At 38.7% G+C, this 19,654-nt stretch overlaps 1 protein-coding gene across 11 annotated transcripts in view; it reads right to left on the bottom strand.

Annotated features, from left to right (window-relative positions):
• Positions 1-19,654, bottom strand: part of NFIA (nuclear factor I A) — a 369,193-nt gene that overhangs the window by 72,119 nt on the left and 277,420 nt on the right. For 5 of the 11 annotated variants that reach the window (XM_023754653.1, XM_023754654.1, XM_023754649.1 and 2 more), the window contains exons 8-9: positions 7,466-7,654; positions 5,000-5,053 (exon numbers count right to left, since the gene is read on the bottom strand). In XM_023754653.1, the coding sequence (XP_023610421.1) occupies positions 5,000-5,053; positions 7,466-7,654 (243 nt within the window). Of the gene's footprint in view, positions 1-3,113; positions 3,954-4,999; positions 5,054-7,465; positions 7,655-19,654 lie in introns of those variants that run through there. The other 6 variants (XM_014456716.2, XM_023754650.1, XM_006089754.3 and 3 more) reach the window with 4 other exon arrangements.

Below are 19,654 nucleotides of genomic sequence, written 5' to 3'. Positions count from 1 at the left end.
TTCTTAAATAAAAACCAAGGCAAATAATATATCAGGGTCTTTTTCCCAACATGCCTTGGTACCTCCCTCCATGATGCTAAAAATACATGGCACTTTAAATATTATATTATTACTAGAGGCCCCGGTGCATGAATTTGTGCACAGGGGAAGGGGGTCCCCTCAAGCCCAGCCTGCACCCTCTCCAATCGGGGACCTCTCGGGGGATGCATCTCACATTCCTGGACCACTGGCTCCTAATAGCTCACCTGCCTGCCTGCCTGGTCGCCCCTAACTGCCCTCCGCTGCTGGCCAGGTCGCCCCCCAACAACCCCCTCCCTGCCGGCCTGGTTGCTTCTAACTGCCCCCCCATGCCAGCCTGGTTGCCCCCAACTGCCCCCCTCTGCCAGCCTCATCACCCCTAACAGCCCCCCCCCGCCAGCCTGGTTGCCCCCAACTTCGCCCCTCTGCCAGCCTCGTCACCCCTAACTGCACCCCCTGCCAGCCTGGTTGTCCCCAACTGCCCCCCTCTGCTGGCCTGGTTGCCCCTAACTGGCGCCCCCTGCCAGCCTGGACGCCCCCAACTGCCCCTCACCCCCGCTGGCCTGGTTGCCCCCAATTGCCCCCCCCTGCCGGCCTGGTTGCCCCTCATGGCCCCCCTGCCGGCCTGGTCGCCCCACGCAGCCTGCTTGTTCAGTCATTTGGTCGTCCCTCACTAACCCCTCTGCCGGCCTGGTTGTAGGCAGCCATCTTGTGAAGGCATGATGGTCAATTTGCATATTACCTCTTTATTATATAGGATTACACACAGGGGATGAAAAGATTTCCCTATTATTTCCCCACTTTTTCTCCATTTGCTTTCAATCAAATCCATGCACTCATTCATTTATTCAACAAATATTTATTGAGTGCTCTCCTTATGCCCAGCAAGAGGCTGAGGGATACGAAAAGAATAAAGACGTGGTTCCTGCTCTAATGGGCCCTGCCATCCAATGATAACTGTTTTTCCTCTCCTTCCTTGCTCCTCTGTTATTGTCTATGAATCTACACTCCTCCAACTTTCCTGGTGACCTCAACTTCCTGGAAGGTGATCTTCAATCTCATAATTCTCTGCAGTTTGTTTTTCTTGGCCCAGCTGGGAGATACTGTTAGCTGCAGACCCTCAGATGTGTCACCACTAAGAGCAGAATCCTTGTTTGGGCCACGAGAATCATGGACTTAGAGAGGTTTACAGAGCATATAAACTTCTGACTACCCTCCAAACAAAACCTGGCATGATTCTTCGAAGGCTGCACAATAAATCTTTGGTTTATATGGCTATTGTCTTAGTATATCTTACTCGTATTTTCAGAATCAGGGCAATTTTACTTCTGAACTTCCCGTGTGTGTGTGTGTGTGTGTGTGTGTGTGTGTGTGTGTGTGTAGAGAAGTGGGGGTTTAGCTTCATGCTTACATTCTGTGTGTTTTAATTCCTCAGTACTTAGTTATCTAAAAGTATGACTTGTTTGCTGTGGCTTTGTTTTGCATGCTTACAATTAGAAAGTACTCTGTTTTGGAATAGGGGTTAATTCTTATGCATGCTTGGACTCCCACAGTGTCAAATGACACAGTCATTCTCTATCAGAATGCCCTTGTCCCTGACAGCAACCTGTGCTCTCCTATCACAACAATACAACTGCTGGTTTTCTTGTCCTGTCATTCACCAGGAGGTAAGCACTCTGAGGCCAGAATCCAAGCTCCCCTGTTTACTCTATTTAGCAGGAAATACAGACCTTGTATATTGTAAGTGCTGGACAAATGTTTGTGGAAAACATTAATGGGTCCCTAGACAGCAACTGGAGTCTGTAAGCTAATTTCAATATTTAAAAAAGCCAAACTGACCTCAAAAATTGTTTTCTGAAGTGACTTGCACCTAACAGAAACCCCACATTACAAATAGCAAGGGTTCATGGGGCTAATAAAAAGAGGTCAAGTGATTTGTTTATGGCTGCTACTCAAAAAACAACAACAGTATAATAACATGGTTATCTCATGCTTTTCAAATGATCTAAGTGGCTATGTTTTGTCTTTGACTAATAAAAAATGTAAAAACAAACTAATTGTTTAAATAAGTGCATGTCATTTCTCCCAATAGGGTAGAAAAAGATAGAAACTACTGATATGGTAGAAAAGGCACTGCACTGGAGACGTATTTCTAGTCGTGACTCTGGCCAGCTGAGATTTCTCACCTGTAAGAGCAATGCAGAATACTTGCTAACTACTAACCATCATACTGCTCTTCTATTTATCTACTTATAAAGCCCAAATTTCATACAGAGTGGCAATATGCTCACGGAAAAAAACAACACACTAGATTCCCTGCCTCCCTTGCAGCTAGAGGTGATCACATGGCACAGTTCTGACCATGCTGCATTAGATTCTGTACAAGGTGGCAAAATGAGTTGGTAGGCACTTTTTTGCTCTCGCTGTTTTCCATCTTTCTGCTTGAAATATAGGTGTAAGGCAGGAGCCCAGTGGCTATGTTGTAACCATGAGTTCACAGCATAAGGATAAAAACAACCCACTAAAGCATGGATGGCTAAGAGAAGAAATCTCAATCCTTGATGGCATTATACTGCCACTGTAACATAATCCTGAATCACATACTTGTTTTTATATAAGAAAAATATGACCTGTTTATTTATATTATCTTTTACTTGCAGCCAAACACATTCTTGGCTGATATAGGGGATAAATTAAACCAGAAGATTCCCAGAGCACTACTCTGAAATTCTATGGTTCTAGATGAAGCTCAGTAAGTGCTTATTTGCCAATTACTTTCAACCTCTGCTTTACCTTGTGCATAGTACAGGCTCCTCCCCACGTATAAATCCCTAAAGCACAGAGATGTTCTACTCAGCACAGGGCATTTAAGTTAAGGATCATTCATTATCTTGTTGTTTTTCAAAAGAGCAAAGACAGGAAAAACATAACTTTCAAGAATAAATACTTCCAAGAAACTAAAATATCACTGATGTTTACTCCAAATAATTCTCAAAAGGAGTTAGATCCTTTAAATCACCAGGCAAACTTTAAATTCTTGAAAAGGCAAAGGGAAGAACAAAGATTTTTTCCCCAGTTATCATGAATAAGATAAATTTTCATGATAAAATATTTTATTATGTTTAAAATTTTAAGCACTTGTAAAAGAGAGTCTTTAAAAGCCCAGACTTTCAGCTTAAAGTGCACAGTAATTGTAATAATGTAAAATGACATACAAATGCCTTTATGGAAAGTTAATAGCTTCCCTACTCCCCAAGACATTCCAAAATACTTTAATCCCTTTACCTACTTTTAACTACATAGCTTGCAAAGTATTATCCCCATGATCCAGATGGCCAAACTGAGGCCACAGGTTAAGTGATTTACTGAAGCCACAAAGAAATCCATTATCAGAGAAGAGATTCATTTTAAGAAACCACACATCTCTACCTTCACAACAATGAAAACAGGAAAGTGATTAGAACAGCAAAATATTTTTAAAGCATAGCTTATTCATAGCATACCAAAGCTTTACTTAAATAATCTTGCAAAAGTCTTCTTTGGATGAAAGGCCATTGTTCTTCCTCCCCATCTTGGACATTCCTTGTAAAGAAGTACTCCATAAACTAGACATGTATCACCCTTAGCTCCTCTGAAGCAATGAGAACCTATCAGTTTCAGGGAGGGGATGAATGGCTTCTGTGTCCACTTGTGTGCCATTTCATTACTTTTTACTTATTCAACAAATATTGTGCATAAAACCCACTGTGTGAGACACAATGCCAGTGGAGGAAATGCCAGGCACAAAAGGCCCCAGGAGTTTAAGGAGTGTGAGATGATCGCAGCCTGGGTGGAGCTGAGGAGGTTTCATGTGGAAAGTAGTACTTGAGCTGGTCTTGGGATGGCTAAAATGTTGACAGGCGAGGGCAGGATGGGCAGGATGAGATTTTCAAAGCCTGAATGAAAACGAGTGATGAAATTGTTTACATGACTTCTGTACATACTCTATTTCCAGGCACAGTGTGAATGACTACAAATGCATGATTTCATCTCCTCAGATAACAGAATTATCCTGAAGTAGAGATTGTAATCTCCAATGGGTAGATGAGGAACCTTTGGCTCAGAGGAGCAAGGTGGCAGGTTCATACAGTTGGTAAAAGTGGTGGACACAGGATTCAAACGCGGGCCCATCTGATCCCTGAGCTTCTGTGCTTGACCACTATGCTATGCTGCCTCCCTTCAAGGCCCTACTTTTCTGCCTTTGCTTTGCAATCTTCAAAGAGAGGTTTCTTTTGTAAAGGGTGGCCACCAGATTTCCATATACAGCTTAGGTTTGCAGTGAAAAATAGGGCCACTGTTAAAATATCATTGAGATATGTTACATAGTTATTGCTTCCAAACTGGTCTAGTCAAGGTAGTCCCATGAGAAATTTTAATTTCTTAATTTTAAGGAAGGCAGTGGAGGTCTTGCAACCTGTGTGCGATCCAAAGGTGAATGTACCATGTGACTCAGCAAAAGTGCAGTAAAGACCTGTCCCCCACTCCACCCCAACTCTTACCTCAGGGCCCTGATAAAGGATCCACCTTTCTCTTCTTCCAGGCCCTTTGGAAGTAAGTTTGTAAGGTTGAATTTTTCTTAATGTACATGTCACATTTATTCCACCCTGGTTTCCTCGGTCAGACTCTCCCTCCTTAACTCTGCCCTCATGTTGCTGAAACATCAACTCTTAGCCTTGGTTGTGATGTTATCCCTAGCATTAGCTTTCCAACTGGCTCAGAAAAGAATAGAAGGGAATACAGTACTTGCAGCAAATAGTTCTTAAATAATGAGAGGCTAAATACCAACCCTTTAAAAATATCTTAGCCCAAGAATGTCTCATGTTAGCCTATCTTGACTCTATGATTCTTACCCACAAAGATACCACTGAAGAGTTTCATCTCAACTACTCCAATTCCCTTCACCAGACCACTAAGGGGGGCAGGGTGCAATAAGAATGGGTACCTGAGCAGATATTCCAGAAAGGAGAACCGAGGATGCTGGGAACCATCTTGAATTCTGGTGAAAACAAAGAATCTTTGGTATTCCATAATTCTTAAACTAGGCATTTTTCTTTTCCTCAAAAACAATTTCATGAATATGACAGGAGATCCAAACTCATTGTTTTGTAGGCGAAAAAAGTCCACTCTGTTTCAACACGGTGTGGATCATTTGAGAAAATGTGCTTGACTACCTAGCATGAAGAAGCTCCCAATCATGGCACCCAGGGGTAAATGCTAGAATTATTATAATAATTTCTAGAATTGTGGTTTTAAAGTGAGACTCACAGATGGCGTTCTTAATATTTATTGTATAAATGATGATATATATGCACCTTGCTTTATGTTCCTCAAAAAGTCTCTAGAAATATTATTTTATGGTAATTTCTGCATGAGAATATGAGGTTGGGAGGAAAAGTTTATTCAGCAGTAGTATTGACCCCATGTTATTGGGGAGGACATTAAAAAGAGGTAAGTGGAAAGCAAGAGGCAGCATACCCAGCTATCCAGGCTGCTAGCACATTGTTCTTCCCAATCCTTACTACATGGCTACATCATGAATCTTTTCTTTGCCTGGAATTCCCCCCATTCACGTAAGCAACCTTTAAGATTTGACTTTGAGCTATCACACTTTGAAGTCTCTTTATTAGATACAAAGTGGTAAGTAACAGCACATTTCATATCATCTTCTACATGTTTATTCTCCTGTGTCTGTCTCCTGAGCTCAACTGTCCGCTCTATGAGGACAGGAACCACTGAATTCCCAGTAACAGGCTCTCAGGTGAACCTCCAGAGTCCCCTCCTCTGAGCTCCTGCAGAAATTTCTGCTTTGAACATTTATTTAGCATTTAGAATATGTGAACCTGACAATAAAAAGATGAGAAACATCACATGCCTTATCTCTTTGAGCCCAAAAATCTTCTTTCTGACTAAAAGAGCTTCCTTCACATCTCTTATTTTCCACCACAGTTTAGATGCGTAATGAATACTGAATATGAGGATAATATTATAACACTACCCCATTTCAAGAGACTCATTCTGAATTTGGGGACTGTATAATCCAATTCAGGTACAAGATTTTAAAATTAGAAAACACACACATATTCCCTCTCTGATTATATCGCACACACAGACAAGTGGCATAATAAGTTAAGAAAGTTCTCTCAATGATCACAAGATGTTTACAGATGGAGCAAGTAAGTTTCATAACTGTGTATTTAGAAATTGCTTCGCACAATAGTCAGAATACTTATTTCCTTCAGTGTGATTTCTGTGAGTGCATGAGACAGCCCTCTCACTGCCATCTTTCCCTGATATGCACACAGAGTATTTATAAGGAATTTAGATTTGTGGGACTAACAGTAAGATTATTACGAGAAATATCAGTTTTTCCAGGCATATGTCAAAGTAGACGAGAGACCGTTACTTTCTAGGATGTTTTATGATACCAGCTGGTAGATCACAGACCTACCTAAACGAAAATCTGACGGAAGAAAGCAAATGTGGTTACAATTATTCATACTCCTACTGTGGGAGTTTCATAAACAAACTAATAAATATTTTCATCTTGCAATAAGATCAAGTTAAGTGACTTGCTGACATTCTCTTGAGGTTTAAAGCTTGTCTTTAATGTGAAATACAAATCATATTTCTTGTGGACACATTTTAATAATAAACTTAAAAGCACACAAGACAAAAATAATGAAAACATTGCAATGAAAACCAGACCAACTATCTACCACTTCAAAAGGAGTGAATGAAGACTGCTCGTCAACAGTCAACACCGTGATGCAGACAACCTCAATGCAAAATGTCTCAAGGAAAGGGGAGCATCAGGGATGCTAGAATGAAAAAGAAGCTATTACAGTTGACCCTTGAACAAAGTCGGGGTTAGGGGGCACCAACCCACCACACAGTCGAAAACCCACATATAACTTAAGTCGGCCCTCCACGTATGCCCATTCCCAATTGCTTATTGAAAATACAGTTGACCTCTGAACAACTTGGGTTTTAACCCTATGGGTCTGCTTATATGCAGATTTTTTAAAGTCTTGCATTGCTCAAGGGTCAACTGTACTTGCTCATCACACACACACACACACACACACACACACACACACACACAGCCCACTCGTGTAATTTACAGAACGAATTTGATTTTGGTTCAATTAAAATGATCTCCCACCACTTTGCAACATCACACTGGCAAAGAAAGTGGTTTGGTCCCTTGTTTGCCTTAGGTTAATGATCAAGGGACTGATGCCAAATCTCTTTGGTCCCTAACACTCCAAAGCTGTCCGCAATGATAAGAAAGTGGAACACTCACTGCCTTCAGCAGCATTCTGGGGGAGTCTGATTGTGTCTCATTTGGCTACTCTGGCCCCAAGGCCATGATCTAAGCAAAACCCAGGGCGCCTGTGGAATGGCTCACCTCTGGGTCCTGTAATGACAGGCCGGTGGTGCTGTGTGAAAGCTGTTCCCAGGGAGGAGGTCTGCGAAGGGGAGGGGCTGCTGAAACCAGACTTCTCCGACTTCTTCAGTGTTGTTGGAGATGGCATTCCTGGCAAGAAGGATGGATTGATAAGCACACTGTAATTCATGGAACAACAGCTTGTGCAACCTAAAAGATAAAACTTAAAGAATTAAAAAAATAAATCTACCGGCGAATGAAAAATTTGTTTTCAGTTGCTTTGAATTTGTCACAGGGACAAACAGGTGACAAAATGGTCTCCTGATAAGTCTGTAGGTAATGATTTCACCTTCTGCTAAATCACAGTCCATCTTGGCATCATTGATCTTCTCTAATTAAAGGTGCCACTTTCCCAGTGTTTCCTGAAAGTTGCAAGTCCCCTGCGGCCTCTGGGACCCTTCAATAAGGAGGCTATGGAAGCACAAGAAGACCTCTTTGCCAATATTTCATCTTTCCAGGTACCGGGCACCAAAGGCACTTTAAATGCTTCTAAGTAATTTAGCTATTTTAACATTTAAAAACCTCCAACAATGGCAACTCGGTTGCTCATTCAATAAATTATTTATAATAGAAACAAAGAAAGATAAAAGTAAAAAATACCTTAAATGCCCAACAATTGTCATTTGATAGAACCAAAGGCAAATAATACTGTAAAAGAATAATGACACGGAAAGGTATTTGTTCAGTGACATAGAATAAAGATATAGAAAGCAATTACAAAATAGGGTGTTACACTATGATGCCACTTAAATATATCATTCTGTGTATAGAGAAGGGAAACAGGCCTAAACTTAACAGTGGTTCTCTCAGAGTGTTGGATTCGGGTGATTTTCATTGCCTCTTTTTGCTTACTTGTCTTTTCCATAATGAACATATATTTCTTTTATGTTAAGAAAATACAATAAAAGCTTGTTTTTAAAAATAGTATTTTTACTACAATTTCTAAGGTTTTTCATAGCATTTCCAGCATAGGGAATGTTTTGAGAAGACAATAGTGGGAAAATAGTCCCTCATAATTACTGGATTTGTAATGTTCTCAGCAACCACGCTAACATACACAACTGGAGGCATCTATCAGTTTGGTAGGGTGCCAATTAAAACAATGAAACCTTGGATATAAAAATAAAGGAAACGATTCCTAGTCTCCACATTACAGGACCAATTTGGGCTCTCTTAAGTCTGCAGCACAAAGTTGGCCTGCACTTTTGTAAAAAGAACCTAATCTCATTTTACTTATGCATGTCTACATGTGCTGTGTTCTGCCTATGACCAGAGAATTATTTGGGTGAACTGGAAAAAATAAATAATAAAGATAATAATGGTATTAACATGTAGCTGTCATTGAATAGATGCTAACTACCACGCACTGTGCCAAGCATGTTATAGGTGTAGTCTGTTCTGAAATCTAGTCAGTCTGGCCTATGTCTAAATATGCCCTTGCTATATCTGATCATAGATTTCCTTAATGAGACTCTACAACACAAGCTTCTAGTGTGATTACAGATTCTATAAGGAGGAGACCTTTCTGCTTTGCCCCCTCTATTTTCAGAATCTAACAAAGGGCCTGGAACATAGCATGTGGCCTGAAAAGATATTTAAACTAATTGCATAGGCCTCAGCTTTATCTGTGGCTTTACTAATAGATGCTTGGATATAGCAAAACTTGGGGTTTAGGCCCCAAGGGGGGAAAACAAATTGCAAATTGGTAAGCACATTTCCATAGCCAGACATAAGGACAATATGAAGTTATGTGTGATTTCCACTAATTTGACAGATCTAGATCAGATCCATTCTAATCAATATCTCTGCGATTTCAATTAAAAACAAAGTCATTATGTGACTTTAGCTACATTTCTTTGCTCATTGAATCAGTAACCAAAGTCACACCAGTCCTAATATCATTAGGACAGATTGCGGTTTTGGATTAAAATTCATTTCAAGTAAACTAACCTAAGGTCTAATCACATAATTACATTAGAGAGGAGATTTCAAATTAAAAAATTATAGAAGAGAAATAAAGAGCTACCAATACTTCAACAAATCTCCCAATTCATTCAAATCTCTTCTGTGCAAACAAATTTTTAGGCTGCCAGCCAGCCCACTGATTTAAACTCAGTCAAATGCCTGAATTATGTGTTATGAAACAGAAATAGAATAGAAAAATGAAAATGTCAAAAATTTTAAATGGCAGAATTTTTTTTTCAGATAGTGGAATCACTGATGAATGCAGTATCTAAATTAACTCTGTTAAAGAAAGCAAGCAGTTGGATTCAAGAAAAAAGTTATCATTCTTTTGAAAACTTCATGTGATCCAGCCCATGTTATTCTAAATGCTACAGAAATATTTAAATGATTAAGTCCACTATTTACTCTTATAAAAGGTGAGGTATAAGTAAAATTTAAGTAATAATAAGCATCAAGAACGATCAAGTGGGCAAATGGGTTCAACAACAAAATTCAGATCTTCTTGAAAAGGGTTAAAGAGAAAAGAAATATTGTCTGTGTGCAAGAAGAACAAGCCAAACTGTATATAATTTTCTAAATTTATCACAGTCAAGTAATATGAACCCTAAGGCTGTCATGAATCTCAAAATTACTTTGTGTTTTCAATTTTTAAAGACCCATATTGAGCACACTTTCTTATTATATACTTTAATATTTTCTCCATATGCATAATGTATGTTTTGGTTAATTTGCTTCATATACTTAATGTTAGTAAACTGCTTTATATTAATAAACAAGAGAACATTAATCTTGACTTTTGTTTTTGAGATCAACTTTGGTTTCTGTATGTTATTAAAAAAACAACTCCTTGTTAAAATCTGTTACCAATTAGTTATATACAACTGTTAGACACAATTACTGTATAGATTAATGACTAATTGGCTTTCTCTTAATGAATCAAAACCTTAATTTCAATGTATTTTTTTAGAAGTATCAGATTTTTGAAAAAGATTTAGATAAATTAATGCTACCCCTTTTTTTGGAACAGAAAAACTATCACTTCAAAGTTCTCTTCAATATGTAAAAATGAAGACTTTTATAGAATGAGAAGCAGAAATTTAGCATGCTGTTTTGATTCAATGGGACATTTCGTCCTATTGAGAAGTAGAAAAATCCCAATGGTGGCAAATAGAGTAGGAGATGAATTTTAAGAAGCACGTTGGCTTGTCATTGTTTTTCTAACCATCAGACATTTTGAATTTTCTCCACTTTGCCATTTTTCTAAGCTACCTCGGCCATTTCAACTAGTGTACAGTGGACAAAGGAAAACATACATGACGTTCTAGCTATGTAGTGACTCTTATCCCTGGAAGCAGTTGTGAGCAAGATGCTCACCAGGAAATTCTTGAAAGTATAGGTCAAATACAGTATCCACCAAGATTCTGTTAGATTCCATCATTAGCATTTGTAGTCATCAGAATTCTAAGATGGCCCAAGGTTCTTGGCCCCTGGGGTACAACCTTTTGTATAACCCCCTCCTCTTGAATGTGGGTGGTACCAATGAGTATGATGGATGCCATTCTTGTGATTAGGTGGTTATAAGGCAAAGGTGAAGGGAATTTTGCAGATGAATTAAAGTCCCTAATCAGATTACTTTTAGTTAAAAGAGTTATTATCCTGGGTGGGCCTGACCGAATCAGGTGAACCCTTTTAAAAAGTGATTAGAAGTCAGAGAGATTCTCCTGATGGTTTTGAAGAAGTAAGCTACCATATTATGAAAGGGCCTGTGAGAGGGCCACATGTCAAGGAACTGCAGGGAACTCTAGGGACTAAGTGGTACCCTATTGGATATCCAGCTTTAAGAAAGTTAGGCCTTAGTGTTAAAGCTACAAGAAACTGAATTCTGCCCAGCTGGCATGGCTCAGTGGTAGAGCACTGACCTCTGAACCAGGAGGTCATGGTTGGATTCCCAGTCAGGGCACATGCCTGAGGTTCCATCCCCAGTGTGGGGCGTGCAGGAGGCAGCTGATCAATGATTTTCTCTCATCATTGCTGTTTGTATCTCTCTCTCCCTCTCCCTTCCTCTCTGAAATTAACAAAAATAAAATAAAATAATAAAATAAATAAATAAAATAAAATGAAATAAATAAAATAAAATAAAATAAATAAAATGAAATAAAATAAAATAAAATAAAATAGGCTGGACAAAATTTTGATTGCAGCCTTGTGGGACAGACCATACACAGAGTGACCTGCTTTGCTATACCCAGACTCCTCACCCATGGAAACTGTGAGATAAGATTTGCATGTTGTTGTAAGCTAGTTTGTAATAATTTTTTATACAGCAATAGAAAACTAACATGATATTCACATATAAGACTGTCAGTGCTAAAAATGTGAAATTAAAGATGCCCACTGTGCACTGATTATAGAATTCCACAAGTTTCCATTATTTTTATCAAATCCATCTTACGTTGTGAGGTTTTGCATTAGCCTACACTTGCCTAGAGAAAATGGTTAAGACAGCTTCTTGGGGGCGGGGGTGGGGGAAAGGCCAACAAATGGTTATTTCCAATGGTGTAAACATTTATGAAATTTTCTATTTCCCCCTTATTCTTTCAAGAAACATCAATAGCAAAATCAGATCAAACAACATGGGAAAACTCAAATATAATTCTTGGGGTCTCCTATAACAAATCAAGGTTTGTTTTTGGTAAGTTTTTGCTCCAACCTGATGTTAAAGAATTTTTTTTAAAAAAAGATACAGGGGACAGGGGAAACATAATTAATTTCAACTCCCCCACTCTTCCAAATTATGAGATTTACCCAACACTTTAACCAATAACTTTACAGTGACAATTGTGAAGCAAATCCTACAGGAATAACAAGATAGTACAATGCTGTTTTTTGCTAGAAAAAACTATAACAGGTCAGTGTTACTGCTCAATTGTCAGAGGACTTATTCAAAAATTCATTGTCTTGTGAAAATTATCCCTGGTAAATGCTGTTCAGGACAGCAGGACTTTATCTTGTATGTTGTTGGAGTTTGGGTGATGTAATTCAAGTTGCCAGAGAAGACTTAACTGGTATATGTGTCTTTCTTCAAAATTAAGAAAATGTTTACTTTCAATAATGTTCATTTATAGTCACAATCTGAGAGAAACTCTGGAAACAAGCAAACTCTGCACTTTAGTTTTAAAAATCCAATAGATAAGCAGGTTAGAGAGGACCACAGAATGCTGTAAGTTTGGCTGTTCATGTTTGACTTTAGATATTCTCCTGACCATTGTCATCATCTCATTCCCCATGACCTAGTTTTACTACTGCTTTACTAATACAACTATCATTCCAAACCTTCGTCCATCTAGGGACCTCTTTCATCTAGGGATACTTTCATCCATCTAGGGACCTCAAGAGAGCCAGAAGTTTGATCATCAAACTTCTGCATTTTGATCATTTTCAAAAATCAGACTGAAAATAATAAGAGCTACAGATTATGGAGTACCTACTATGTGTCATGGATAGTAGTCCTCCCTTATCTGTAGTTTGCTTTCTATGATTTCAGTTATCTGTAGTCAACTGTGGTATAAAAATATTAAATGGAAAATTCCAGAAATAAACAATTTATAAGTTTTAAATTGCGTGTTCTGAGGAGCACGATGAAATCTCATGTCTTCCTGCTCCATCTCACTCGGGATGTGAATCATCCCTTTGTCCAATGTACCCAACACTGTATATGCTACCCACCCCGCTAGTCACTTAGTAGCTGTCTGGGTTATCAGACTGATTTTAGTAGTTGCGGTGTTTGTGTTCAGGTGACCCTTATTGTACTTAACAATGGCTCCCAAGTGCAAGAGTAGTGATGCTGGCAATTCAGATATGCCAAAGAGAAGCCGTAAACAGCTTCCTTTAAGTGAAAAGGTGAGTACAGTACATTGAGATATTATGCGAAAGGGAGAGAACATTCACATAACTTTTAATACAATATATTGTTATAATTTTTCTATTTGATTATTAGCTATTGTTGTTGGTCTCTTACTGTGCCTAATTCATAAATTAAATTTTATCACAGGCATGTATATATAGGAAAACAGTGTATATAGGATTTGGTACTATCTGTGGTTTCAGGCATCCATTGGGGGTTTTGGAACTTATCCTCTGTGGTTAAGAAGTGACTACTATAATCATGAATATCTCAGATCCTTAACATCTTCATTTCAGATAGATGGGTATTATTGTACTGTCTACCTATAACTTAATGTTACAGAAACTAGGTATCAAGAGATGTCAAACAGCATGCTCAAGATCATTCAGCTCCTAACTGATATTGGAGACCCAGGTCTCTCATTTCTAAAGCTTGTACATTGTGTGAAACTTCACACTCCCTCATGTAGTTCCCTTTGTATACTATAGAAAGTGTCCCATTTAAGCCAATCTTATATAATAAAAGGCTAATATGTGAATTGTCCCCTCAGCCAGGAGTTCCACCAGGAGTTCCACCAGAGGGTGGGGCTAGCTGGCCAACCTCCTGCGTCCTCTCCCTGTGGCCAGCCTGGCCATATCGGGGCAGGCTGGACCCCACCTGTGCATGAATCCGTGCACTGCGCCTCTAGTTAAGTATATTTAGGGTTGAAGTTTCCAATTTGGCTATCCAAAGGGAAAAAATCAAATAAATGGTATATTACTTGCAAAAGAATATGCAAAAAGAAATACTCTGAAGTATACTAAAAATCACCTTATCTTACATATCAAAAGTTTTTCTTGGCCTTAGTATGGATCACTTAGGATTTTATTAAACATACTGAATGTATCACCAGTAATTCTAGCACAGAACCTCCAATAAATAAATATCACACAGGCCTAGAAGATCATGACTGAGAGATGTTAAATTGTAAAACAGAAAATACATACATTTAATATTTACAATAGGCTTCTTGCCTATTCAACCAGTTGCTTTCTCTATAAAGCCTCCTGAAGACATAAGCAGAAAGGATCAAAATTCTTCTTTTAAGAGTCATTGATATCTTACAAGTCTAGTGTACGTTGTAATGCAGCAATGCCTCACTTGATCAGAGGTAAAGTCTAACACCTTAATTTAGAATTAAGTAAGTCTTGACATCAAGGGAAGCCCCTGAGCTACCAAAATCAGTGTCAAAATAGGCAACTAAATTGAGGTATTTAACTCATAGAAAAGTGTAGTTTTACAGAAACTAAGAAAGTATTTCAAGAAGAAAGTTGTGACTGAGGGAGTTGAATGCTATTGAGAGGTCAAGGATGAGAATATACATGGAAGACAGGGTAGAGAGGTTTACAAAATCAATGGGAAGTGAAGAAGCTGGGAAACAGGTGCAGTCACCTCTTTGATGAAGTTAGTCTGCAGAGGGAAGCAGAAACATAGGGTAGTAGCTACAGGAAGATGGAGGGAAGCAAGGTGGAGCTTTCTGAAGATGGGAGACAGTAAAGCTCGCTTGCAGGAATGGCCCAGCAGATGGACAAACACAGTGACTCAGAGAGGGTACGGGGGGAGAGAAGTCCTGAAGCTGAGTGGCCATACAGTTAGTGTGCAGAGAAGCCAGGATTTGAACCCAGCAAGACAAAGCTCTTCCTCCTTTCGGTGTACCCCTCCAAGATGCCTATTTCTGAAAAAAGTTACTATCATTTAACTATTCTACTGATACAAACTAATCATGAGCTGATTTAAAATAGAGCTTAATAATGATACTTAAGCCCAGCCGGTATGGCTCAGAGGTTGAGCGTCGACCTCTGAGGTCGCTGGTTCGATTCCCAGTCAGGGCACATGCCCCGGATTGGATCCCCAGTGAGAGGCACACAAGAGGCAGCCTATCAGTGATGTTTCCCTTTCATCGATGTTTCTAGCTCTCTAGTCCTCTCCCTTCTTCTCTAAAAATCAATAAAAAATATTTTTTAAAAATAATGATACTTAAATATTTTTCTTCAGCCTAAATGGCATGCTAACTGCTACTGTAACTGTTATCCTTATATTCGGGCACTCAGATTCCTCTCTACCTCCCTGTCTAAGTGTGAGGAATGAAAGCCCCAGGCCTGTCAGTCAGACTAACAGTGAAGCATACATTTCGGTGCCATTTCTCATGCACAGAATGAAAGCTGAGTACCAGTACCACTTCTCCAAGTCATCCACCACCAGCGCATTTATGCCCAGACTCATCTGTTCCAGATGCAGAGCTCTGCAGCTGCCCCACAGGCAAGAACAGGCCCTTCCTAGGCCCATTTCAGCTGCACCTTGTGATGAGATCATCTCCAACTGGGATGCTAAATAAAGACTGTGAATGGACAGATTAATCCCACAGTTAAAGAACTGTTCCCTTCCTGTGGGTATAAACACATGCTGTGCGACATGAGGAGGCAGCTGAAGATACTGCACTCAACTTGGATTTGTGTCCTAATGATAAAATACATTAGGGTTCATTCTAGTGTAATTTATGATGATGAGCACACTCCACAATAAAAAAGGTAAAACATTCAGACTAGTTTGACTTTTAACCCTTCCAGTGAATTAAAATGTTTTAAAATCATTTTTATGATGGAGAGAATAAAATGAGAGCTAATACCGCTTCTGAGGTTTATCCTTCTTATACTATAGGCAACCATTTAAAATGAGCTAAAAAGACCCCCCAAAGAATTACCACATCATAAAGAAGTTCAGGTAATTTAAAGGGCCTGGATACAAGTGAGTTCTTCCATTTTTAAAAATGAGAGAATGGAATGAAAATGATATGGATTATTCAGGAGAAAAGAAATAATGAATTCTCTAATGTATTCCAAGTGTTCATTTGTGAGTGACAATTTACAACCAGAGAGAGTAAAGAACAGACACAAGAAAAATGTCATAGAGAAATCGGGTTCCTGGGCCAACAAGAAAGTCTTGATTTTTTTTTTCTAAGGGGATTTCCTCTCCTTTCAGGATAAATACAGACACTCCAGTGTCAGGACTGAAATTTAAAAACTGTATTTCATGCTCCATATACTTACAAGTTGGAGAGTCCCCACCCAACCATCTTCCCCCAAGCCATCCTATCCCCGCCTATGTTCAGAGAACGATTGATTTTGGCTCAACACAGCAAGCACACCCCTTCACAGAGGACTGGAAATAAAGAAAAAATTTCTGAGAAAACCAAATTACTTCCTTTGCTTGAAAAATAAATATGGTATAACATAGCATAAATGTTTTATTCATTCTGCTTAGATATCCATCCAGCTGAAAAGTTAAAAACTCAATCATACATATGTGTAGTTTATATCTGCACTGTCCAATACAGTAGCTACTAGCCATAGGTGGCTACTTAAATTTAACTTAATTAAAATTAAATGAATTGAAAACTTCAGTTGCTCAGCACAACCACATTTCAAGCGTTCCATAGCCACATTTGACTAGTTGCTACAGTATTGGCCAGTGTAGACAGAGAACATTTGCATCGTTGCAATAAGTTCTATTAGACAGCTCTAGTCTTATATGCCACCAAATACAGAGTGGGGCAAAAGTAGGTTTACAGCTGCTTTATGGAAAATAATACAGTAATTAATAAATATTAATACAAGTAAAAACTCTGTGTTTCACTTTTGCCCCACTCTGTAAGTTTGTGGGTTTTTGTTTTTTATTTTTTACATTTTTGGTCCTGCTGTAGAACAGCAGGCAAACCTTACTTTCATATATTTTCCCAGCATGTTGGCCTCTTTGTAAGCTACAAAAGCAAAACATATGCACTATATGAATACATAATTATACAACGAGGAAAAAAATAAAACAAAAGCCCTTTCTCCAACAAGCTGGGGAAACCCAATGCTTATGCTTAGTCAATATCCTTATAGATACTGTTCTCCAACTACAATACCAATTTTAATGATGAGAAGTTAAGTGCTGATTAAATTATGTTCACATCTGTCCGTTCAAACATGATTGAAAGCGTGGAGCGTAAGGGTGCTCCCGGTAAAATTTAATTTCAGCGATGTGTGGTCTCTGTTGTTCCCTGTTCTGCATACACCTGCAGTGGGAACCTATCAGTCCCAATATTCCTTGGGTATATGTGGAGCATTGATCACTTTATTTAAAGTAAAATTTGAAACTGATTGAGACATTTCATAGGGGAAAAGAGAAATATAATTTAGGCCTCTTCAAATTGCTTGAACTGTAAAGTCAAGCAGCAAACACTAGAAAGGGTTCTGTCAGCTAGAATCTGAGCTAGTGTAGTCAGCATTTTCTCCCTAAATCTTATTATGGAAAAGCATTTGATTTTTCATCTCTGTACTCTGTTTGTCCCCACAAATAAACTACTTTGACCTCCACCTGTTACTTAGTGAATCTGCCTGCCATCCTTCAATAACCCTATTCTTTGCCTCCAAAGGCCTTTGAGTCGCCGAGAAGGAGGGAAGATAGAGTTGTGCAGTGAACTGATACCACTTTATAACTATGCAGTAGTTTGGAGTCACAGCTAGAAGCTACATGGTAAAAGGAAATTGATTTTCTTTTTTAAAGGCAATGCCTGTAGAGGCTGGAAAGGGGCAACACGTTTCATCATTTTCACATGAAATTTTTCAGACAAAGAGGTTCTCTCAAGCTCCTATTTAATGCCAAAAACTTCCGGCCCTTGCCTTATAAGAAAACCTCTCTCTAACAGAGTCATGCCATCATTTTAGATCAGCGGTTCTCAACCTGTGGGTCGAATGACCCTTTCACAGGGGTCGACCCTTTCACAGGGGTCGCCTAAGACTATGTTCAATTTGTAACAATGAAATTGGGGGTCACCACAACATGAGGAACTGTATTAAAGGGTCGAGGCATTAGGAAGGTTGAGAACTACTGTCTTAGATATATGAGCCAACAGGTCACTGCAAAGCTTACAGATACTTGACGTAGTTCATCATTCTGATATTTCGCAAAACAAAATGAACCACTAACTTCAAATGCAGCTTTCTTTTTTGGATGCAAAAGGAGCGCATTATTAGCGAACATTATTACAACAAAAATAAATAAAAAAGGAAATACTTGTACACAACTATATGAGTAATTTTCGGAAGCACAGTATCTGACAAAAAAGGTCTTGTATTTTTTTAACAATGACATATCAGAAAAAATTCCTGTGTAAAGCTGCACTTCTCCTGATTAATGCTGTACTGAACAGAAGAGACAGCGTCTGTCTAATTACGCTGAACACTTATCTGAGAGGGATTAGCAGGATGTCTCTGCTCACTGTCATTCTTTGCCACAACATAATGATAGATCCATTTACGTATGAGTGAAATTATTAAAACCCGCACTGTTTTCTTAACTGCCTCCATATCTTGGATATATTATATATTAAAAATTACTTATCTGACACTGAGGGTAAATGCCCAGCGAAGTTTTTCATATCAATTAAGTAAGTGAGTTAGTTCCCTTCAGTCACAGCCTTTGTGGAGGGTCTGATTCAAGTGTGCTGAAACTTGATCACCATAATGCTTTTATATCAGTTAGTGATTCACCCTTTTCTCTCCTTGTCTTCTTTGTCCAAATGCAAAAGTTTGGTTTTCACTTAAACTAAAAACTGCTCATGCCCGACATTTTCTCTGGAGTCATGATTTAGCACTTCTTCACATTCACACCTTTTTTTGGAACCCAACACAAGGATCCAATTTTATACAGACAACACCCCGCAGGCCAATCAGAACTGGTTGCTAGCAATATACCATCTTTTGCAGCTTTTTCTATTCATATAATTAACTTTACCCAGAAACCATTAGGAAAAGGTCGTTATACTAAATAAAAAAATTTAAAAAAGCAAACACTTTGGGCTTTACATAATAGCCTGGCTACCCCTAATCCAAAGGACTGTTTCCATATGTGTCTAAAGAGACAAAACAAAGTTCCCTTCTTTTTCTTCTTCCACTTACTAACCCCCAAATGACAACTGTCACCAACTCAGTCCTTAAATGTGAAAAAAAATACAAATATGGGTATTGAATGTAAGTTACTAAACCACTCCCATAAGGCAGTTTATTTCTCTGGCTTTAGTCAAGTTAAGACAACTATCAAGTAGTCCAAGTAGCAGACAATGACATTTATAAGAAATTACATCTCCGCAAATGTGTGGCTAGGACATAAATTTATGTGACCCAATATTATCATTATGTGTTATAAATATTTTTTTAAAAAACAGAAGGCATGTTAAGACTTCAATGCTGATGGACAAA

The sequence above is a fragment of the Myotis lucifugus genome, unplaced genomic scaffold, assembly GCF_000147115.1.
Source record: "Myotis lucifugus unplaced genomic scaffold, Myoluc2.0 scaffold_63, whole genome shotgun sequence".
NCBI lineage: Eukaryota > Metazoa > Chordata > Mammalia > Chiroptera > Vespertilionidae > Myotis > Myotis lucifugus.
This window is presented reverse-complemented; position numbering and strand designations above follow the sequence as displayed.